General features: G+C 38.2%; 1 protein-coding gene across 6 annotated transcripts in view; it reads right to left on the bottom strand.

The window, feature by feature from the left end:
• STXBP4 (syntaxin binding protein 4) overlaps positions 1-24,035 on the bottom strand; it is a 165,621-nt gene that overhangs the window by 131,441 nt on the left and 10,145 nt on the right. For 3 of the 6 annotated variants that reach the window (XM_047706527.1, XM_047706526.1, XM_047706524.1), the window contains exons 2-7: positions 22,124-22,200; positions 21,549-21,670; positions 16,525-16,657; positions 4,579-4,685; positions 3,998-4,217; positions 2,924-3,002 (exon numbers count right to left, since the gene is read on the bottom strand). In XM_047706527.1, coding sequence (XP_047562483.1) covers positions 2,924-3,002; positions 3,998-4,217; positions 4,579-4,685; positions 16,525-16,657; positions 21,549-21,595 — 586 coding nt within the window. In that variant the 5' untranslated portion in view covers positions 21,596-21,670; positions 22,124-22,200. Of the gene's footprint in view, positions 1-2,923; positions 3,003-3,997; positions 4,218-4,578; positions 4,686-7,346; positions 7,463-16,524; positions 16,658-21,548; positions 21,671-22,123; positions 22,201-22,649; positions 22,780-24,035 lie in introns of those variants that run through there. The other 3 variants (XM_047706525.1, XM_047706529.1, XM_047706530.1) reach the window with 3 other exon arrangements.

The raw sequence follows: 24,035 nt of genomic DNA, 5'->3' as shown, positions 1-24,035 counted from the left end.
TGACAGAGAGATCACAAGTAGGCAGAGAGGCAGGCAGAGAGAGAAGAAGGGAAGCAGGCTCCCTGCTGAGCAGAGAGCCCGATGCGGGGCTCGATCCCAGGACCCTGGGATCATGACCTGAGCCGAAGGCAGAGGCTTAACCCACTGAGTCACCCAGGTGCCCCGGGATCTCTTCATTCTAATCAGATCTGCCTCGTAGGATGACCTGATATCTAGCTCATCCTTTGTTCTGTGCTTTTGCTCACGGTGCTTCCTTCACTTAGGAAGATCTCCACCCATCAATCGATGTTTACCACTTCTTGCATGATCTGGATGATGTCTGATTTTTGCTAAGAAATTTCTACATGTTGTGACAAATTCTTTACTATGTACTAATTTGGGGGGTGAAGGGAGGATGCAAAACCGAATTAAAGAATGGGAGCTTTTGTTTCCAGTCTAAAAATATCCCCGAAATATTATCTGAGCTACACTATAGTCAGTGGGTTCTGTAATATTAATAATAACAGCAAAATTTACTAAGCATATGCTATGTACCAATTACAATGCTAAGTGCCTGATATGCATGATCTCATTTAATATTCATAAAGACCCACGAGGCAACTATTTCAAGGTTACACAGCTAATAAGCTGGAAGCGAAGAAATGAATCTTTACATTTGCATTCAGAGACTGTGCCTTCCCTACACCACACTCTGGCCACTTCTTTCCTTCTCCACTTTGTTCACATCTTCACACTATCTGGACAAGATAGTATGACCCTTTGAATACAGAAACCACCCGTACCCCGCTCTAGTTAACACAGAATACCACAAATGGTAATTATTCAATAAAATAAACACATACATACATGTTTTCTAATCTGAATGATGAAGGTTTTTTTTTAACCTATGTTTTATTTCACCATAGACTCTTAAGTATCTCATGGAAAATATCCTAATTCCTTCATAATTCCTACTTAACTATGTTTTCTACATACATGACATGCTCGGTAAGTGGTTCTTGAAAAAATAAAAGACTAAGAGAGGGGGCGCCTGGGTGGCTCAGTGGGTTAAGCCGCTGCCTTCGGCTCAGGTCATGATCTCAGGGTCCTGGGATCGAGTCCCACATCGGGCTCTCTGCTCAGCAGGGAGCCTGCTTCCCTCTCTCCCTCTATCTCTCTCTTTCTGCCTGCCTCTCTGTCTACTTGTGATCTCTCTCTCTCAAATAAATAAATAAAAAAATCTTTAAAAAAAAAAAAAAAGACTAAGAGAGGCAATGAGCAGTCCAATGACTTTCAAAATTAAAATCATGTTACATAAATGTATCCTCACCATTGTTCACTTCTTTCATCTATATTTTTTTTCTTCTTCACATGTGTTCACAGTTTAAAATAAAAACAATACATCAAGAGAATGGAAATTAATTCCATAAAAGGGATAATACTGGGGCACCTGGGTGGCTCAGTGGGTTAAAGCCTCTGCCTTCGGCTCAGGTCATGATCCCGTGGTCCTGTGATCGAGCCCCGCATCAGCTTCTCTGCTCAGCAGGAAGCCTGGTTCCTCCTCTCTCTATGCCTGCGTCTCTGCCTACTTGTGATCTCTTGTCTGTCAAATAAATACATAAAATCTTAAAAAAAAAAAAAAGAATACTAATAAAATTTCTAAGAATCAAGGAATCCCTCTAAGTAGGAAGGGCATTTAATTTACGGCTAGAGATTGCTACGAACCCACTGGTAAATACTGGCCTCCAAATCAGAGGAAAAAACTGTGGAATCCGCTATAAATTCCCAATAAGTGTGGTGCCTGTGTGCTGTGGTCTGAAAGTCTGTGTCCTCCCCAAATGCCTACTTCAAAATCCTAACCCACAAGGTGATGGTATTCGGAGATGGGGCCTTTTGGGGGGGCTGAGGTCACGAAGGTGAAGCTCTCCTGAATGGGATTAGTATTGTGACTGAAGAGACCCCACAGGTCTCCATGTGAGGATACAATGGGAAGTCTGCAACCTGAAAAAGGCTCTCACTGGGACCATGCTAGCACCATGATCCTGGATTTCCAGCCACCAGAACTGTTAGAAATACATGTCTGCTGTTTATAAGCTACCCAGTCTGTGGTATTTTGTCACAGCAGCCCAAATGGATGAAGATACCATGTACTTTATGCTAATTTGTCCTTATTTTGCAATTCTGATCTAGACTAATGCTATTAAAAATTAAAATATACAGGTAACAACTTACATTATAATTTTTAGACATATGTAATTAACTCTTCCTTTCCTTAAGCATTGGTTTTTGATTGTTGTTGTACTTAATTTTTGGACATAATTTAAAGGGAAAGTTTTTTTCTTGATATTGGAGCTACAGATAGATACTTCACAGTTTGATAAAAAGCAATTTTCTTAATGGGAGGCTCACACAATTAACATTTTATTGTTTTAAAAAGTCAGTAAATCATTTCATGGTAATTATAACTAAAATATTCAATTCATAATACTGATGTTCTTTTTAATTTACATCTATACGATCTCTTCTTAAAAAAACCAAAAACATATTTTTTTTCTTAAGCTATGCTCCTATCTATAATTTCTCTGAAAGGTGCATTTAATGAACCTCACCAGTATTTCCCTAAAAGGACAAGGCAACCTAATCTTGATTTAAAGAAGAGTTTACATTATTTGATTTCAACAATTCACTGATTACTACAGCTTCACAGACACCGTTATGATAATGCATCTTAAAATTTCAACCCTTTGTTCAAGAAAATTTCTAATAAAAGATCTAATCTAACAGGGACCATTGCACAATACATTCATTTTGCTCTTTTATTCACTGAAGGAAAAAAGGCATAATGCACCCTTCTTTAAAGTCTACTAAGTCACATTATGTACTCCTCATTGAGAAAGAGTAATTGAAAGAAATAATAATAAAGAGGAATTAAATGTGCATTTACCTGTATTAGACATATCCGTAGGGCTGTTTCCCGAAGAAGTAATTGGAGTCTGTTCTGTTTTCTTGTATCCAGTTTTCATCTATGGAAGAAAAGGAAGAACATAAAATGTCATTTTCTAAAGTAGGTCAAAGACCAGACTAGAAGCTCACGTTAACATAAAAAGAATGGTTTAAGAGATTAAAGCAGTAATCCAAAAAAATATGAGATCTCTAAAATTTTTTTATATTTATCTCCAAGCAAAGCATTTCAGAATTAAAGAACAACTGCTTTCAGCTCTACCATGTCCAAGGACAACAAAATATAAGGCCACGCACCTTATCTTTGAAAAGGTATTACAACCCCAAATAAAAAAGTATAAGGGGCTGACAGAAAATCTTACACTCTGTATCTTATTAGCAGGTTCCCGAAACTGAAATTGCCTTTGACAAATTTTATTCCATTGACTGAAAGCCTACCTGAGTTTCCTATTTTGTTTTATAGCTCACATATATTTTAAGAGTACATGCTCTATTTTATAACTTTGATTTTTTAGGGCCCTGTTGCAATTAGTAATCAACTGTCGATTCTGATGTAGAAACTCCCTCTTCTGGGTGAGTCTACTGGGGTGAACTAGGTATTAGCATGCACACGTGAGGGAACTATAGCCACCTACACTGGGTAATTAGGATTAGCCTCATTGTGCAGGAGAAAAAGCTAAGGAACAAGAAGGAAGACTGACTGTCTTCAGTCAAGCAGGAAACAGAAATAAGAATAAATTAAACCATATTAGAGATTTTCTGAAAATAAATATGACATTCCTAACATAGTTTTGAATGACAACTAGACATATCTCCTCGAGGCCATTCCTGATCATGACTTTCCGGACAAAAGACACACTGACTTGAAAAATTATATTATTGATAGCACAGTATAAAAATATTAAACAGAAAAAAAAAAGAAAAGCACTTTCAAGGAAATATAAATCTGTTAAAAAAAACTACACTAACAAAATTAAAATTCTATTGCATATAACAAACATAAAAACATACAGGGGATTTACGGACCGCATAAATATACAGAGAAATGTAAGATTACCTGATTTATCCTAAAAGAAGGTAAAATGGTATCTGTAGTTTGGGGAGTCGATGAGGTCTTTGGAATTAGTGTTTCAGGGGGCGATGGAAGAAGGCTAAATGTCGAGACTTGAGGTCCATATTCTCCTGAAGCTTGTGAAAGAGATGTACAAGATGGATTTCCTGGATGACTGCCATCAGATTTTTGTCTTATGAACGCTATCTCCCAAACAGATTCTGACCTAGCATTAAAAAGAAATCACTTTATGGATATAGTGTGGATACAGTACAGCTGAATTTTAAGATAATGTTTCAATTATTATTAAAATATACTTGTTTTGGGGGTGCCTGGGTGGTCGGTTAAAGCAGCCAACTCTTGATGTCAGCTCAGGTCACAATCTCAGAGTTCTGAGATCAAGCCCCATGTTGGGTTTTGCTGCTCAGTGAGTGAGGAGTCTGCTTGAGATTCTCTCTTCCTCTGCCCTCCCCCACCCGGCTCACATGCATGCTCTTTTAGGATCTAAACTATTTAAACCTCTTAAGTTACTGTTTTTGAGAAGACATGCTAATTAACTCATTCTATTTTATGAATAGGATAGTTACCTCAACTTGGCTCTGGTAATTATGCTTTTTGCTTCTTCAAAGGATACACCAATCATAGATTCCTTGTTTATTGAGACAAGTTGATCTCCTGGCTTCAAACGTCCATCCTAACAAAAGTAGTAATAAATATAAAGAAATTAATAATGATGGTGTTTAAAAAAAGAAACAAACTGATGCAACTAAACAAACAAACAAAAAAATTTAGTGAACAGTCTTTTTAAGAAGGAGTAAAAAGAAAATCTTAGACAAAAAAAACCTCACTAGCAAAAAGTTTTTACTAAAGCCTGGTTTGCTTACATACGGAATGAAATGGAACAGTTCCTGTATATGTGAGCTGAATCTGCACACTAAGGAATCCTGAAGACACACATGAAGACATAGCCAGGTACACCAGGAAAAGGCCCATTTTAAAAGGTTGGTACTACAGTGCCTCGGTGGCTCAGCTGGTTAAGTGTCTGCCTTTGTCTCAGGTCATAATCCCAGGGTTCTGGGAATGAGCCCCCTGTCAGTCTCCCTGCTCAGTGGGGAGTCTGCTTATCCCTCTCTTAAGACTCCCTCTGCCCCTCCCCATTCTCTCTCTCTCTCTCCAATAAATAAACAAATCTTAAATAGAAATAAAAACACACTTACTGCTATCTCTCAAAACTGAACACTGAGTACACAGGAAGATATATAAATACATATAAAATATTAATTAAAAAAACTTCATGGAAACATGTTATTTCAAATGCTATGTAAAAGAAACTATCAACTAAATGCATAATGACTCTATGACCCGTCTAAATTACAAACATTATTTTAAAAATTAAACTGAAAAAGGAATCACTTTTAAAATACATAAAATTTTAAATTTGTATTTTATAAATATAACTAGTAAAGTGAGAGAACACAATACAATTGCTATATTCACTATATTTTGCTATATAATATGCTGTATTTTTTCCCTTCCACTGATTAATGTATGAGGAGTAAAACGCAATAGTAATGCTGGAAAAGACTAAGCAGTATGGAGAGAGCATCCATCATAGGGATCCTACATGTTCAGTGAAATCAAAGAGCTGATTTTGTAAAATTTTGTAAACACAGTTCTGTACTGCTTGGGCCCAAACCTTAGTACAGAGTTCGGTTACATATGCATTTAAATCAACTCTACCAAGACATACTCAGACATTCACATACATTAGCTTGCAATTTAATATGTGAAATTTTACCTTCAGGACGGTTAACTCAAGGTTAAGATGAAATGGCAGTAAACAAGAGAAACAACGTGTTTCTTTCGCCACAGGCAAAAGAATAAGGCTAATAATAGGGGAGAATGAACAAAATCCCAGGAGTGCTTATTTCCAGGAGGAAGGGTGGGGAATGTGGGGAATGTGATCAGGAATGCCTCAGTAGCACTTAAGATTTTCTACTTTTTAAATCAAGTGGTGAATGCTAAGCAGATTCATAGGTGTTCATTCTATTATTACGCTTCATTTACATGTGTCAAGTATCACATTATAAAAAAGAAAAGAGGGGCGCCTGGTTGGCTCAGTTGGTAAAGCACACAATTCTTGATCTCAGGGTTGTGCGTTCAAGTCCTATATAGGGCCTGGAGTCTACTTAAAAAAATAAAATAAAATAAAATAAAAAAGAAATTCTCCATCTCCCAAAATAAAAAGAGCTCATAATATCTGCCCGAAATTAATTAGGCTGAATTATGTTTGGTTCTATATTCCAAAACTGTTCTTGGAAATAAGGGTCAAATGGAGAAATTTTTAATCTAATTTTAAAATAAGTATATTAATAAATGAGTCAAATTAAATAAATGCCATTATTAAATCCAGCTCTAGCCTATTTGGAATCTACAAAGGAGTTCCTTACAAGAATCAGCTTAATAAAGTAGATTACAGCTGAAATTTAATGGCTATACTACTATTGACTTGTATCACAAAGTCTAGCAACAATTTAGGAAAAAAAGTGGAGAAAATGAAGAAAGCCCTGTTTCATTGGAGCAAAGCATACAAAGGCCATTGACAAGGAAAGAAAGGATTTTTTAGAATCGGGGTGGCAGACAGTAATAACAGTAAATATTGTCAGGTGACAATTTTTTCAACTGGCAGGAGACTTCAGAAAGCAGTGGACAGACGTGGAAAGAACACAAGGTTTGGCAGCCAGACAGTCCCAATACAAACCTAAGCTCTACAACTTGCTAGCTAGATGTTCATAAACAAATAGAGGAAGAGGAAAGGGGCTGGGGGAGTCACACAGTCTCATCTACAGAACTACATTCAAAACTGCTGGAGGTAGCTCCTGTGTCCACGCCTCTCATACATACCACAGCTGCTATCAGGGTTGCAGAGAAAATGGCTACAGAAAACAGAGGTAGGCAACAGGATTTCGGTAGACCTGCTATCTCCTACATCCTCCTTTCAGACGTATTAGCAACACAGCGGGAAAAGCTCTCATGAACACAACGTGTATCTTATATTACAGCACACTGATGTCCAGCAGGACAAGGGTCAGAGAAGAAAGGAAGAATAATGCTTTCTGATGGTGGCTTCTGGTGTTTATATATATATTTTTCTTCCTAAAAAGTATTTACAGTGGTGTTTTCTTTTTTTTTTTCTTTGCCTCCTAGAACAAGATCTTAGCTGATCGTGTGAATTTCTGAACCTGTTTAAAAGTCAGAACCTGCAAACTCAAGCAAAGCTATTTCTGTTAGAGTCTGGCATTCAAACCAGTGAGCCCTGCCCCAGTTGGATGAATGTATATGTGAAGATACTAACTTTGGGGACATGCTGAGGCTTCTTCCATACTGTCTGGGTTTGGATACAGCAGTTACTGAGCAACTGTACAACTTTCACGTGCCCTCCTTCCACATGTCAGGTCTGCATTCTTTCCCATCAACATCTACAAAAGCATTAAAAAAGTAATAAAGTACTCATGACCATGTACATGTTTCTATTGAAAACTACCTGCGCTGTTCACTTATAATGACCATTATATAGTTTTCTAAATAACATGTTACTATATTACCGTACCATGGACACGGACTGACTCTGATTTAACTAACTCCTTAGTCCTAAATAGTAAGGAATGCTCCTGCAAGACTTCTGGTTCCTTTCCCACACGTTCAGAAACTGTCAACTTCTATAGCCTGCCAGTTATTAATCTGCACTTTAGGCAAGTTGCATAATCTCTCTGAGACTTGATTTTCCTAGCTGTAAAGTGGAGATAAATACCTGTCACGCAAGGTTGCTATCAGTAATTAAATAACATACATAAGATCCTAGCACATTGTAGGGGTTAAATAAAAGTGAGTTGAATCAAAACTCCATGCCTGCTGTAATTCTCACGTTGTTAGCAAATTTAGTCCTGTTACTCCTCAAATTAAGAACCTTTAGGGATGCCGAGGTAGATCAGTCAGTTAAGTGTCAGGCTCTTGATTTTGGCTCAAGTCATGATCTCAGGATTTTGAGATCAGGCTCCCTGCTGGGTGTGGAACCTGCTTAAGATTCTCTCTCTTTTCCCCCTGCCCCTACCCGCCTCCTTCTCTCTTTTTTTTATTTTTTATTTTTTATTATTTTTTATTTGACAGAGAGAGATCACAAGTAGACGGAGAGGAAGGCAGAGAGAGAGAGAGAGAGGGAAGCAGGCTTCTTGCTGAGCAGAGAGCCCGATGCGGGACTCGATCCCAGGACCCTGAGATCATGACCTGAGCCGAAGGCAGCGGCTTAACCCACTGAGCCACCCAGGCGCCTCCCCGCCTCCTTCTCTTAAAAAACAACAAAAACCTTTAACGGCTGTCCATGGGTAAGAAAGGTTGAAACTCTGTAACTCTGCAAACCCAGCACAAGCTAGCTGCAACCAACTCTTTTCAGCCTTCCTGAAAAAAGCCTTACTTCCCTCCTCAACACATAAATGTTTCATTCGAGTCTCAAAAAATGTTCTTCAAACCAGCCATGGTCTTTGGAACCTTAATGCTTTTACCCATCCTAATATCCTGTCTAGAATGCCACCACCAACCCTGCCACTTATCTGATAAACTCGCCCTTGAACTTCACAGCCAAACGCAAACAATTTTCTCTGCGTTAAGTTTGCCCCACTGCCTGGAAATACTGAATTGTTCCTCTCTCTCCGCTCCAAAAGCACTTTACCTTACCTCTGTTATTATATTTACTTTGCACTGTCCCTATCTGTTTACATATCTTTTTTCTCCCATTAGAGCACTTTAATCCACCCATTTCCAAACTAACAGCACTGATTATTTCAGTCGGCCAGAACCATGTCCTTTTCACGAGTTGTTCCCCCAGCATAGTGCTGGGTACAGAGTAAGTCCACAATCAGCTGATCAGGGGCAGGAAACAGTCTGAGGAAGTTAAGGTGTCTCTGACAGATGTAATAATGGCAAAGGAGAGAAGAGAGTGACTTGTAAAGTGAATGCTCTTGGCCGCTACTCCTTCCTTCAGCTCCCAACAATGGGACTGGTTTCTTGACACTGTGTCATCCAGAGGCTCCCAGGGATATGCTCAGCATATTCTGAAACCAGACTTCTTCTGACAGATAAAGATGCCTAACTTCAACCCTTTGTGAACAACGACCAACCATTCGTATCTTACAGCTGCATGATCATTGTCTTTATCTGTAGAGTTTAACCACCCCCCAAAAAGGCCTGAATTTATAAAATTTAAAGTGACACTTGTAAAATACACCATTATTTTACGTAGCACTAAAATAAGAAAATGCTAAAAGAAAATGAAACTGATTGTTAAGACTCATCTCATAGAGCTTGTTTGTGTTTTATTATATGTCTTAGAATCAGTTAAATGAAATATAAAATGTAGTATCAGGTTTGAGGAAAAGCTTTTGATTACTGCCTGCTTTCCTTACACTAATAGCAGGAAACAAAGGCACAAACAAAAACATCTGAAAACTCCAAAGACATTTCGTGTTCAGAATCTGACACAAAGGGCCAGGGAAGAGAGGTACTTGGTATGGAGCCAGATGGTGGCAGTGGAATAGCAAACAAAGAGATTAGTAACTCTCAGAAACATGACCGAATGCCTAAGGGGTCATTCATTCATAAATATTAACTGAGCAATTAGTATGTGCCTGGCATCATACTGGAGATGAAGGATATTATTATGAACAAAACTTTTTGTACTTAGGAAACACACTGTCTTCTCGTTCAGACAGACTTGATAACACCACCACAGATATGGATGCATGTTTACAAACTGAGACAGGTGATACAAAGGAAAGGAACAGGATCTAGGAGCACATATAGGAGAAAAGATCTGGAATAAACTGGGGGCACAGGAGTGCCCGGGTGGCCCAGTCGTTTAAGCGTCTGTCTTCGGCTCAGGTCATGATTTTAGAGTCCTAGGATCGAACCCTGTGTCTGGCTCCCCGCTCAGTGTGGGGTCTGCTTCTCCCTCTCCTGCCTCTCCCCGCCAGCTTGTCCTCTTTCTCTCAAATGAATAAATGATATCTTAAAAAAAAAAAAAAGGATAAAATAAACTGAAGGGCACAGAGAACACATTCCTTAGGAATTAGTCTTTGAATAGATATTTGGAAGTCATGGTAGTGGTGCATGGGTGAGTTCTCAGTCAGAGGGAATTGCAAATGAAAAAGAGTTTTCAGGAACTGAAAGAATACCATTCTGGAAGCGTAAAGATGGAGAGTCAGAGAATTACGGGGCAGAAGTCACATTATACAGAGCCCTGCAGGCAAATGAGTATTAGTATGATAGGCTGGTGGTGGGGAGGGGGATAGGCGTGGTGCATGAGAGCAGGCAAAGCTATTGTGTGGTCTGATAAACTATGTGATGATGGTGGAGGTCATGGAGACTGATGGGTTTAAGAGATATTTAGAGAGTAGAAAAAGGCAACAGCACATGCTAATCAACTGGGTATAGGTATTAAGGGAGAGGAAGTAGTTAGGCTGCTTTCAGGTCTTCTGAGTGTATGCACCTGGAAGGTACATAAAGACTGGGACTGGGAACAGAAGAAGAAGCTCTATTTGGGAAAAGATGGGCAGACAAGGATGTGGTGTGACTTTTATGAGTCTTGTCTCAGATACAGTGAGTTTGAGATGTCTTAAGGAGATCCAAATGGAAATGCTGACCAAGCAATTGGATATGGGGGAATAAAGCTCAAAGGAGTGTCTCAGCCTGAGAAAAATTTGAGATCGAACACTGAGGACTTCAGACTGATAAGGGACTGGCTGGTGGGGTGGAAGTTTTCATAGTTCCTTAACTCAGTACCAAGCACATTTGTTCTCATCCTATAGGCTTCCTCTAACACTTAGCACTGGAAGAATCTTTCCTTCTATTTCAACTGGAAAAAACATGTCAAGATGCCCCAAGTTTTAACTCTGAATATGTTTTTCAAAGAAACATGGTGTTTTGGTCACTGAACCAGTATTGTTTTTTGTTTTGTTTTGTTTTGTTTCTGCCATTGGGAAACTTTCACATGTTTATCCTTCTGAGTTCCAATAGCCCCCTCAACATGTGAAGTTTGGGAATATAAATATTATATAATCCATCTATAAGACTGGGGACTGCATGTATTATTAGCTCTGAAACAATTATCATATTTAAATAAAATTAAAGCAAGCAAAAGCAGTCACATGCATTTAAAAATATAAATATAGGGGTGCCTGGGTGGTTCAGTGGGTTAAAGCCTCTGCCTTCGGCTCAGGTCATGATCCCAGGGTTCTGGGATCGAGCCCCGCGTCAGGCTCTCTGCTCGGCGGGGAGCCTGCTTCCCCCCCTCTCTCTCTCTGCCTGCCTCTCTGCCTACTTGTGATCTCTGTCTGTCAAATAAATAAATAAAATCTTTAAAATATATATATAAATGTAAAAGTATATAATATAAAAATATTAAAAAGTGTAAAATATAAAAAAGTATAGTATAAAGTATAAAATATAAAAATATATAAGTTGCTCAGTTTTGCAACTTAATAAGGATAATCTCATGAGCCCGTGTTTCCTATTGAATGAATACCTCTATTACTGCAGAAATTTTGTGCAGATTAGAATATTATTAACATGCCTAACAGTATTTAGAAGTATATGTAATAGTAAATGCTTTTATTTACTATTATAGTAATAGTAAATGCTATTATTAATAAGAACATTTAAAAATAAAATTGCATTTAGAAGTATATGTATAGTAAATGCTATTATTTACTATTATAGTAATAGTAAATGCTACCATTATTAATAAGAACATATAAAAATAAAATTGCATCAGGGTGCATTTGCAGAATAATGTGCACGTAACTCTCCATCTTGAAGAAGTACACAAAAATAAGTGTAAGTCTCCTAGAACTTGTACAGGAATTCAGTAAAGTGTCAGGATATAAAATCAATGCACAGAAGTCAGTTGCATTTCTATACACCAACAACAAGACAGAAGAAAGAGAAATTAAGGAGTCAATCCCATTTACAAATGCACCCCAAACAATAAGATACCTAGGAATAAACCTAACCAAAGAGGCAAAGAATCTGTACTCAGAAAACTATAAAGTACTCATGAAAGAAATTGAGGAAGACACAAAGAAATGGAAAAACGTTCCATGCTCATGGATTGGAAGAACAAATATTGTGGAAATGTCTATGCTACCTAAAGCAATCTACACATTTAATGCAATCCCTATCAAAATGCCATCAATTTTTCTCAAAGAAATGGAACAAATAATCCTAAAATTTATATGGAAACAGAAAAGACCCCAAATAGCCAGAGGAATGTTGAAAAAGAAAGCCAAAGTTGGTGGCATCCCAATTCCAGGCTTCAAGCTCTATTACAAAGCTGTCATCATCAAGACAGCATGGTCCTGGCACAAAAACAGACACATAGATCAATGGAACAGAATAGAGAGCCCAGAAATAGACCCTCAACTCTATGATCAACTAATCTTCGACTAAGTAGGAAAGAATGTCCAATGGAAAAAAGACAGTCTCTTCAACAAATGGTGTTGGGAAAATTGGACAGCCACATGCAGAAAAATGAAAGTGGACCATTTCCTTACACCGCACATGAAAACAAGACTCAAAATGGATAAAGGACCTCAGTGTGAGAAAGGAATCCATCAAAATCCTTGAAAACACAGGCAACAACCCCTTCAACCTCAGCCGCAGCAACTTCTTCCTAGGAACATCACCAAAGGCAAAGGAAGCAAGGGCAAAAATGAACTATTGGGACTTCATCAAGATCAAAAGCTTTTGCACAGCAAAGGAAACAGTTAACAAAACCAAAAGACAACTGACAGAATGGGAGAAGATATTTATAAATGACATATCAATAAAGGGCTAGTATCCAAAATCTATAAAGAACTTATCAAACTCAACACCCAGAGAACAAATAATCCAATCGAGAAATGGGCAGAGGACATGAACAGACATTTCTGCAAAGAAGACATCCAGATGGCCAGATGACACATGAAAAAGTGCTCCAAATCACTCGGCATCAGGGAAATACAAATCAAAACCACAGTGAGATACCACCTCACACCAGTCAGAATGGCTAAAATTAACAAGTCAGGGAATGATAGATGCTGGAGAGGTTGCGGAAAAAGGGGAACCCTCCCATACTGTTGGTGGGAATGTAAGCTGGTGCAACCACTTTGGAAAACAGCATGGAGGTTCCTCAAAAAGTTGAAAATAGAGCTACCCTACGACCCAGCAATCACACTACTGGGTATTTACCCTAAAGATACAAAGGTAGCGGGGCACCTGGGTGGCTCAGTGGGTTAAAGCCTCTGCCTTCGGCTCAGGTCATGATCCCAGGGTCCTGGGATCAAGCCCCACATTAGGTTCTCTGCTCAGCAGGGAGCCTGATTCCTCCTCTCTCTCTGCCTGCCTCTCTGCTTACTTGTGATCTCTGTCTGTCAAATAAATAAATAAAATCTTAAAAAAAAAAGATACAAATGTAGTGATCTGAAGGGGCACATGCACCCGAATGTTTATACTTAGCAGTGTTCACAATAGCCAAACTATGGAAAGAACCTAGATGTCCATCAACAGATGAATGGATAAAGAAGATGTGGTATATATATACAATGGAATACTATGCAGCCATCAAAAGAAATGAAATCTTGCCATTTGCGATGACGTGGATGGAACTAGAGGGTATTATGCTGAGCGAAGTAAGTCCATCAGAGAAAGACAATTATCATATGATCTCCCTCATATGAGAATGTTGAGAGACAACGTGGAGAGCTTGGGGGATAGGAAAGGAATAAATGAAACAAGATGGGATCGGGAGGGAGACAAACCATAAGAGACTCTTAATCTCACAAAACAATCTGAGGTTTGCTGGGGGGAGCGGGGTAGGGAGAGGGTGGTTAGGTTATGGACACTGGGGAAGGTATGTGCTATGGTGAGTGCTGTGAAGTGTGTAAACCTGGCGATTCACAGACCTGTAGCCTTGGGGCTAATAATACATTACATGTTAATAAAAAATAAAAAAAATTTTTTAAAAAGAAGTTAAAAAATATAAAAAAAAAAATATGAATGAGACAGGAAAAAACAGTAAGTGTAAGCATCGCAAGCCTATTACGTTATTGTCTCCACCTTTCTCTGTTTTAGCTGTTTTCTTCCTTTGAACTTGACCAGATACTGTCAAGGAACATTAATAACTCTGTGCTGCTCTCTAGTGGTAAATACAGAATATAGTTTGTAAGTGACTGCTTTTTGAGACCCTTACAAATAGTGAAATTATAAGAAAAACCAAGAGAAAGTATTTAAGTGTAATTTTCAGTCTGTTACCACTGATAACAGATGAAGAGTCACTCAGCACCCTACTATCAATTTATTATTTTAACTACAAATATTTTTCATGGGAATAAAAAGCACAAACTGACGCTTATCATATAACAGCAAATTTTTATCACTTGTTAGATACCATGATCTGTTATTGCATTATATGAAGTGTGGTTTAGGGACTATCTTGGCTATAGTGAACATACACACACACACTCACACACACACACACACACACACACACGCACACACACACATCCCTCAACTAAAGTAGTCCTAAATATCTCAATTCTTACAAGACTAATTTCTTTTTTTGTTTGATTTTGTTTAAATTTAGCATTTAAGTATACTTTTATTTAGTTAATAATTTAAATTCAATAGCTAAAATTTATATTATAATATCCTAAATTTATTGTATAATACTTACAACATGGTAAGTGTATCCTATTATCTCAACAAACTTGAAACAATTGAAATCATTTCTATTATTTCGCAAATCAACGGTGAAGTTAATTTTTTTCCTAACAAGGAAAAAAAATTGCAGTTGACTAGATAAAATGCTTGCTAAACAAGCATCTGGGATGAGGGTGGGGTGAGCATACGACTATATATTGAACCAAAACAAGTAAGAGAAAAACAACAATATGAACAAACTTAAAAGGATCCTTTCTCATGCTATATACCTTGACATTAATACAGTATTTTATTAAACTCTTTATATCCTATTTCTCTCCAGAAAGGACTGGAAGCAATTTTCAACAATAGACATATAGAATCATATTAGTAAAACAGAAATGGCAAATGAAATTCAAGAGAAATGAAAATGCAAACATAGTTAACTAGTTTCTTTTTTTTTTTTTTTTAAGATTTTATTTATTTATTTGACAGACCGAGATCACAAGTAGGCAGAGAGGGAGGCAGAGAGACGGACAGGAAAGCAGGCTCCTCACTGAGCAGGGAGCCCGATGCGGCGCTTGATCCCAGGACTCTGGGATCATGACCTGAGCCGAAGGCAGAGGCTTAACGCACTGAGCCACTCAGGTGCCCCTATTAGTTTCTTAACTAAGTTGCTGATATTGTGCTTCAAATTTGGAGCTGAGCTTCCTAGCAATCAGAGCAAAAAAGAAATCACGATTTACATTATTTCTTACAGCAAAGAGGAGAGTAAGGCTTTTTAATCCCCCACCCTTGGGCGCCTGGGTGGCTCAGTTGGTTGAGCAACTGCCTTCGGCTCAAGTCATGATCCCGGACTTCCAGGATCGAGTCCTGCATCGGGCTCCCAGCTCCTTGGGGAGTCTGCTTCTCCCTCTGACCTTCTCCTCTCTCATGCTCTCTCTCACTCATTCTCCCTCAAATAAATAAATAAAATCTTAAAAAAAAAAAAATTAATCCCCCACCCCACCCTGAAAAAAAGTATGTTCTGGTCTTAATTCTAAATCTAATTTATCATGTGGGCAACTAACAAGTGATATAATTAACAAACTCAACAAGAGTTATTGCAAATTCAGAACTGAGCAGATTTTTATATGCTGAGTTTGCTTGTTTGTTTTGCACTTAGGAGAGGCTAAATGAATGTAGCTCAAGTTTAAATGATCCGACTTAATCCAAACTCTCAGAACAATGGAGAGAGAACATGTCTTCAAAAACAATTTCTCTCAACCAGACTTTGGATAAGAGTTAAACAGCCCATAATTAAAAATATGTAACCTCCGGGCACATCAGTGGCTCAGTCAGTTGAATATCTGACTCTTGGTTTCAGCCCAGCTGGTGATCTCAGGGTCCTGAAATGGAGCCCAGGGTTGGGTTCTGTGCTCAGTGCAGCACCAGGTTGTCCCTCTCCCTCTGCGCCTCTCCCTGCTCTTTCTCAAATGAAAAAAAATTAAATAAATAAATAAACAAATAAATAAATAAATAAATTCCCTTAAAAAAATATATATATATGTATATATATATATATATCTCCTTTAGTTAAAAGAGCCTGAAATCTATTAGTTTCCTATTTATTTCCTATTCATTCATTAGGTTAAAGCTCTTTGAAGGTAAAGGCCTATTTTCCAGTTCTTGTAGGATCTTTCACTGAGAATTGGTCACAGTGGCATTCAGTTAATACTAAAAATTTACTGATGTAGTAGTAAAACAAACCTCACCACTGGTGGTCTGGGTTTTTTTGTGAAGTGTTATTTTACTTTCATTTTTACCTTATAACAGTCTCCTCCAGGAATGATTTCCTGAATATATACCAAGGGACCTTCACTCCGGTTAATTCCTCCTAGGATCTTCAGACCAAGGCCTGTTTCCTTGGTAACTGTAATCATCTGAAAGGCAGGATCCCTAAGATAAAGTAAATTAGCATTCACAGGTTAGCCTAAAGATCTGTGCCTACTTTCTCTTTAAACTACGTGCTAAATCACATTCTTAGAACTAGATAACCTGAAATACTCAGTATATACTAGCAATGACATTTAGAAAAGTATGGTGATAGAAAAACAATCAAATGGGTTCTGTTACCTCTATTATTTATTTTTTTTCTATAAAAACAAACCATAGAAGAAATCACAGCAATAACGCTTATTTCTTTGGAGCAGAACAAAGAAAAATACCTTCAACATAGGATTTAAATAAACGTAAAGATGTATTGAAGGTAACTGAAGAGATGTGTTTTTAGCTGACTTTTAGACTACAGTAAGGGATTCCAAAATTAAAGATTTTAGTGAGTTAGGTTAAGTGACTTTTTTTTTTTTAAAGATTTTATTTATTTATTTGACAGAGAGAAATCACAAGTAAACAGAGAGGCAGACAGAGAGGAGGAAGCAGGCTCCCTGCTGAGCAGAAAGCCCGATGTGGGGCTCGAACCCAGGACCTGGGATCATGACCTGAGCCGAAGGCAGCGGCTTAACCCACTGAGCCACCCAGGCGCCCCAGGTTAAGTGACTTTTGAAAAGATATGTCTGTGGCCATTTACAGCAAAATAAATCTGACCTCCACTTGAATCTCAAAGAGAAAAGTTTATCTTTTTAATTTAGGAAGAGTGTTTTCTCATAGAAAGCATGTGCTCCACCCATAATTTCCATCAGACGTTAAGAGCAATGCCATTAGAAAAGAAGGAACTGTCAAAAGAATTCTGCAAAAGGTATACCCCCAAGTTGTGCTTCTGAACACTCCAGTAAGAGAGGAGACTTGTACCAGTCTGAGAGAGCTTGAACAGAGTTTGAAATGAGGCTTAGGGCTGCCTGCTTTCCTCTGATGTACTGGGTACGGTGCTAAGAATATACACACATTATGCCATCCAACTTAGTATTTATACAACTCCTAAGATTATTACCCTCATTATTCTAAAAACACCAAAATCAAGGAAGGTTAACTTGGTGGTCTAAGGTTATGAAGCTGGAGAACAGCAATGGAAACCCAGTTTGTCTTACTCCAGAGGCAAAATGTGGTGTTAAGATCTCCTTGGTGGCTGGATTAAAGCCATTGTTGAATTACAGGACTTTTAGCTATCTTCAAACATATCAAAAAACTGAAACTGCTATTAAAAAAGAGTTGCCTCATATCTTACATATGATTATAGCTTTCAGAAAAGACTTTCTTAGCTTCTGCCATAGAAATTCTAACTATATCTTTACGAAAGTGTGTATTTAAAAGTTAAATCATAAAAAAATAGAATGAAAGAAATGAAAATATATTTTAAAAAAACCCAAACCCTTACAAACCTCCCTGCTTTTGAATATTTTGCTGTCTCTGCAGGACAGCCTCCAAGGCTGCATTATACTGATACTGAATCAGGCTCTAATGTTGGATGGCCTATCTGGTTACTGAGGCAACAGTCAATTAGCTAGGAAAAGAGGCAGTTGGGATTGGGTCCACGATGTTTCACGGTTACAGATTTCAGAAGCTCAGCCCACTCTTGATGGAATATTAAATTGTATGGGCATAAGGGAGTGAAACCTAGAAATGAGAGAGTGGAACGGGAAAGGGAATTAAAGGACCTTATTCAGTGCCTCCCATAACCTCTTAAACCATCTAAATGCAGGTTTCCTTCAATGGGGACAGCATATAATCTCCACCATATATTATTGTTTCAGTAAAGGGTCCCTCCTTTTCTAATACCAACAGAGTATCTGTATTTCATACAGCATTTACTTGCTAGGACCTTGTTTTAAAACCCCCTTATGTTAAGAATTTATATTATTTACTTTTTTTGGCTATTAAAAATAGTTTTGCTGCTCAACGTTAATCACAGAGAACTGCAAGTTAAAACCAGGCAGAGATATTGCTACTCAACTATCAGATCAACATAAAACTTAAAACTGAAAATGTACTCAGATGGTAAGGATACAGGAAAGAGTACTCTTTTTTTCTCTTTTTTAAAGATTTTATTTATTCATTCGACAGACAGAGATCACAAGTATGCAGAGAGGCAGGCAGAGAGAGAGGAAGGGAAGCAGGCTCCCCGCTGAGCAGAGAGCCCGATGCGGGACTCGATCCCAGGACCCCGAGATCATGACCTGAGCCGAAGGCAGCGGCCCAACCCACTGAGCCACCCAGGCGCCCCGAAAAAGTACTCTTGTACACTACTGATGGGAATGAAAAATGGCATAACTCCTAATGAGATAATTTGGTAATCTCTAAATTTACCTTCTGACCCAGAAATTCCATTTCTAGGAATTCATCCTAAAGATTCTCTGGCATAAAATACAAAATAACTTGTCTACAGGGTTATTTATTTTGACATAATTTGTAATCTCCAAAACTTGCAAACAATGGATGTCCATCAATAAGGTACTGACTGAGGGCACCTAGGTGGCTCATTCGGTTAAGTGTCTGCCTCGGCTCAGGTCACGATCTCACCATCCTGGGATCAAGCCCCTCATCGGGCTCCCTGCTCAGTGGGGAGCCCGTTTCTCCCTCTCCCTCTGCCACTCCCCCTGCTTGTACTCTTTCACTCTCTGCCAATAAATAAAATCTTAAAAAAATATTTTAAAAAAATAAGGTACTGGCTGAATAAATTATGGTACATTCACAGGATAGAATCTACACAGTTATAACAAGGTACAAGACATTTACAGACTGATAGGATCAACAGGATATTTAAGTTAAAAAAAAGGCAAGATCAAAAAGTATAGCTACCTTTTTTTTTTTTTAGTTTTTAATGCATTATTTATTTTTTTTAATTTTTTATTTTTATTTATTTATTTATTTATTTTTAACAGTAATAGGTTTTTATTCATAGTTTACTACAGTGAAATGATTTTGTGAAAATGACATTTTCTTTTTTTTTTTAACAGTTTCATTATTAATTTTATTTTTTATAAACATATACTATATTTTTATCCCCAGGGGTACAGGTCTGTGACTTGCCAGGCTTACACACTTCACAGCACTCACCATAGCACATACCCTCCCCAATGTCCATAACCCCACCCCCCCTCCCAACCCACCTCCCCCCGCAACCCTCAGTTTGTTTTGTGAGATTAAGAGTCACTTATGGTTTGTCTCCCTCCCAATCCCATCTTGTTTCATTTACTCTTCTCCTACCCCCTTAACCCCCCATGTTGCATCTCCTCTCCCTCATATCAGGGAGATCATATGATAGTTGTCTTTCTCCGATTGACTTATCTCACTAAGCATGATACCCTCTAGTTCCATCCACGTCGTCGCAAATGGCAAGATTTCATTTCTTTTGATGGCTGCACTAATATTCCATTGTGTATATATACCACATCTTCTGTATCCATTCATCTGTTGATGGACATCTAGGTTCTTTCCATTGTTTGGCTATTGTAGACATTGCTGTATAGCTACTTTTTTTAAAGAATATGCTGGCACAGGGCACCTGGGTGGCTCAGTGGGTTAAGCCTCTGCCTTTGGCTCAGGTCACGATCTCAGGGTCCTGGGATGGAGCCCTACATCGGGCTCTCTGCTCAGCGGGAAGACTGCTTCCCCCCTCTCCCCTCTCTGCCTGCCTGTGATCTCTCTCTCTTTCAAATGAATAAATAAAATCTTAAAGAAAAAAAAAAAAGAATATGCTGGCAACTGGAACCCAAGAGGCGGAGCCAAAATATCTGGGGCCATCTTGCCTCAGTCATAGGATTCTTTCCCATTGGCTTGATTTTGCCTTAGGTAGTTGGACAAAACTCTGTGCTATCCCAGAAAGTCACTATTCAGCACCAGGGCATAGAGCTCCATGCATGGAGTTCTTTGCATACCACATAGATGGGCCTGGCCTGTGCCCCTTGGAGACTAGAGTTTTCCAGTGCTCTCAGGAGGAGGTGTCAGAGAAAGACATCCTGAATTTAACTTGCTTGATACTCATCTCCAGGGAAGACCTGTGAGCCTGAGCTGAAGGACTGGTGTGCACTTGTTTAGTGTTATATACACGCATATAACAACATGCATATATATTTATATGTATTTGCTTATACAGAAGAAGCACTGAAAAGGAACTAAGAATAAAAATGGTTATCTATAGGAAGAATGAAGTCACAGAGTGAATGAAGGCCAAGAATGACTTCTCTGATATACCTTGTTATATGTGTGTTACATGTTTGCATGTCTGCATGCCCTTTGGAATGTGACCTTACTGTTCCTTCCATTAAAATGTAAAGTCTACATCTCTACCCTTTGAATTTGGACTTGGCTATCTGAATTGCTTCAATCACTGGTACAAAAGCAAATGTGAGGGAAATAGACATTTGAAAAACACTTGGGTGTGTTGCTTGGAACAATTCTGCCATCATGTGAAAGAGCCTGACCTAGCCTCCTAGAGCATGAGATCAGGTTCAAAGAGACACCAGTCTAGCCTTTCCAGATGAGGCACCAACACATGTGAATGGGGCCATCTTACACTTTGGGTACATACCAGAAGAACTGCTCAGCCAAACTCCAAATCATGAGAAAGAATAAATGTTATTGTTTTGATTTGTTACTCAGCAAAAATTAATCTCTCATTATTTTTATACCGGGATCATAAAAGATTTTAGATATTTGAAAAAAATCAGATCAAAATTTTAAAAAAGCAATTTCTACAAAGAATTATAAAAAAGAATGCAGAATTTATCCCATACACTGATTTACATTAGAAGGTAATTATTGATCAACTTCCTTATTGTGCTACCTTAAAACACAATTAACTATATAAAATTTTCAATCAGAAGCTCATTAACATTCCACATATTTCAAACTAGGACAGCTCAAAACAAAGCAAATTTAATTTAAAAATTACTTTTCAAGTAGATTGGATGATACCACAGCAGATGTATTTTTATTCATGATTTTACCACAGGAGCCTTGGATTTAACTGGGTAAATGAAGATATTGATGAAGAGTCTAGAAATTCTTCTTTTCCTAAGAATGCAGAAGTAGAAAATAAATGTTCACATCTTAAGAATAGTCAAATTCAAGGTCAACTTTGCATAAAACATCACATACACGTATATACATGTGAGGTATATATTATATATTCTGAAGTACAGCACTTCAGTCAATGCTGATAATATCTAAGAAATACAAAGATAGGTCGATAAACAGACAGATAGATATAGCTATAGGACCACATCCACATGATTATCTGTATCTATATAAAATCTGCCTTTTCTGGCAGAGGTGAAGAACATAGCTAAGCTTCAGGTAACTATTATAGCTTCCACCATTAATACACTTAAAAATCGCATAATAATAAAAGACTGTGACAAATATCTCTTATAATCACAAGGCTAGAAAGTTTATAGTCAGAATGTGTGTAAAATAATTATACAATACATCCTTGAAGGAAAAAAAAAGAAATTCCTATCGTCTTACCAGCTATCTTGAGGGACTTCCTGCAGATCTTATATTACTTTGATGCATATTATGCCATAAGCGTCTTAAATACTTTCCTATGAAAAGAAAAAATATATATATATGATTTTAATGTCACATATAGCTCCACTGTGAACATTAAAGAGAATGGTATAGTTTCACTGCACTAAAAAAGTTGTATTTGAACAGACCTTTACCATCTCTGCATAAAAAATAGGAATAAAGTACAGAAACTTTACAGACATTAAGAACATTTAGCACAACCCTCTTATTAAAGAAATGAATAACTAGATTCAGAAATTGTGTGCTGTTCCCCACACAAATGAGAAAGAGAGGAAATAGTCAGTGGTTGTTTTTCTAGCTAGCGCTGAGGCTTCAGAGCCTAGAGCATGGACCTTGACATCAGAGACACCTGGACTCCAATTTGAGCTTCTAGGCTTCTCCAAGCTGTAGTTTCTTCATAGGTACAGTAACTACCATCACAGTAGTGATGGTTTTACAAACGTGTAAACATGTTAAAACTTACCAGATTTTCTAATGATTAATATGTACTGTTTGTTATAAATCAGTTATATCTTGGGACACCAGGGTGGCTCAGTTGGATGAGTGTCCAACTCTTGATTTCGGCTCAGGTCATGATCTCAGGGTTGTGATATCAAGCCCTGCATGGGGCTCCATGCTGAGCATGGAACCTGCTTAAGAGTCTTTCCTTCTACTCCTCCCCACCTCCCTTGCAGGCTCACACGCTCTCTCTAAAAAAATAAAAATAAAAATAAAAAAAAATAAAATACACAAAAATAAATCATATCTTAAGAAAGCTAAATTTTTTTTTAAAATGTGATTTTCATTTAAAGTTGGCAGAAGGCGGGGGGGGGGGTGCCTGGGTGGCTCAGTGGGCTAAAGCCTCTGCCTTCAGCTCGGGTCATGATCGAGCTCTGCATTGGGCTCTCTGCTCAGCAGGGAGCCTGCTTCCTCATCACTCTCTGCCTGCCTCTCTGCCTACTTGTATTTGACTGTCTGTCAAATAAATAAAAAAATTAAATAAAATCTTTAAAGTTGCCAGAATGGAAAGGGGCTGGGGGGATGGACAAAATAGGTGAAGGGGAGTGGAGGTACAGGCTCCCAGTTATAGAATAAGTCATAAAAAGCCCACTTTATAAGTATAAACTCATAACATTCATGAATAAATGGGAAAAGAACCATCATGTAAAATGTTTGACAAATTTCTGGAAGACAAAGGATGGTGAGATGATAACTCATAAAGGAGGACCACAGAAGCTGAAAACTAGGGGCAAGTCCTCCTAAACACTTTTTTTTTCCTTTCTTTTTTTTAGAAAAAGAATGTGCATGAGAGCAGGGGAGGGGGTGGAGTGGGGAGGAGACAGAGAAGAAGAGAGACGATCTTAAGTAGGTTCCATGCCCAGCACGTAGCCTCATGTGGGGCTCCATCTCACAACACTGAGATCATGACCTGAGCCAAAAATCAAAAGTCAGACACTTAACCAACTGAGCCACCCAGGTGCCCTGACTTCTTAAACATTTGTGACCTGGAGCACAGAGAGAGAGAAAATGGGAATATGTGTAAGGTGTACTGCGGTGAACAGAGGTGGCATGCCATACCTCTAAGTTACTGCAGGGAAATCAATAACTCACCACACCAGTAACTGATTCAAAGCAAAATTCTGCCTCAAAAACAGCTGGAGGGAGATGCAGGAAGGAACCTGTCTTGCAGAATTCCAGAGAGGCCGAGGACTAAGAAACGCAGAGTTCTAGGGAGAGCAAAACTAAGACATAGAACTACAATCAAGGCAATCATCCCAGCTCTTCTCTAACTATTAAATGAGGAAGATATCACATATTCTGCTGTAAATCATTTGAATGGTCCTCTGGGAACCCAACATAGTGTTGTTCC

Source organism: Lutra lutra, chromosome 16, assembly GCF_902655055.1.
Source record: "Lutra lutra chromosome 16, mLutLut1.2, whole genome shotgun sequence".
In the NCBI taxonomy this organism is placed as follows: domain Eukaryota; kingdom Metazoa; phylum Chordata; class Mammalia; order Carnivora; family Mustelidae; genus Lutra; species Lutra lutra.
The sequence above is the reverse complement of the archived record's forward strand: the minus strand, read 5'-3'. Positions and strand labels throughout refer to the sequence as shown.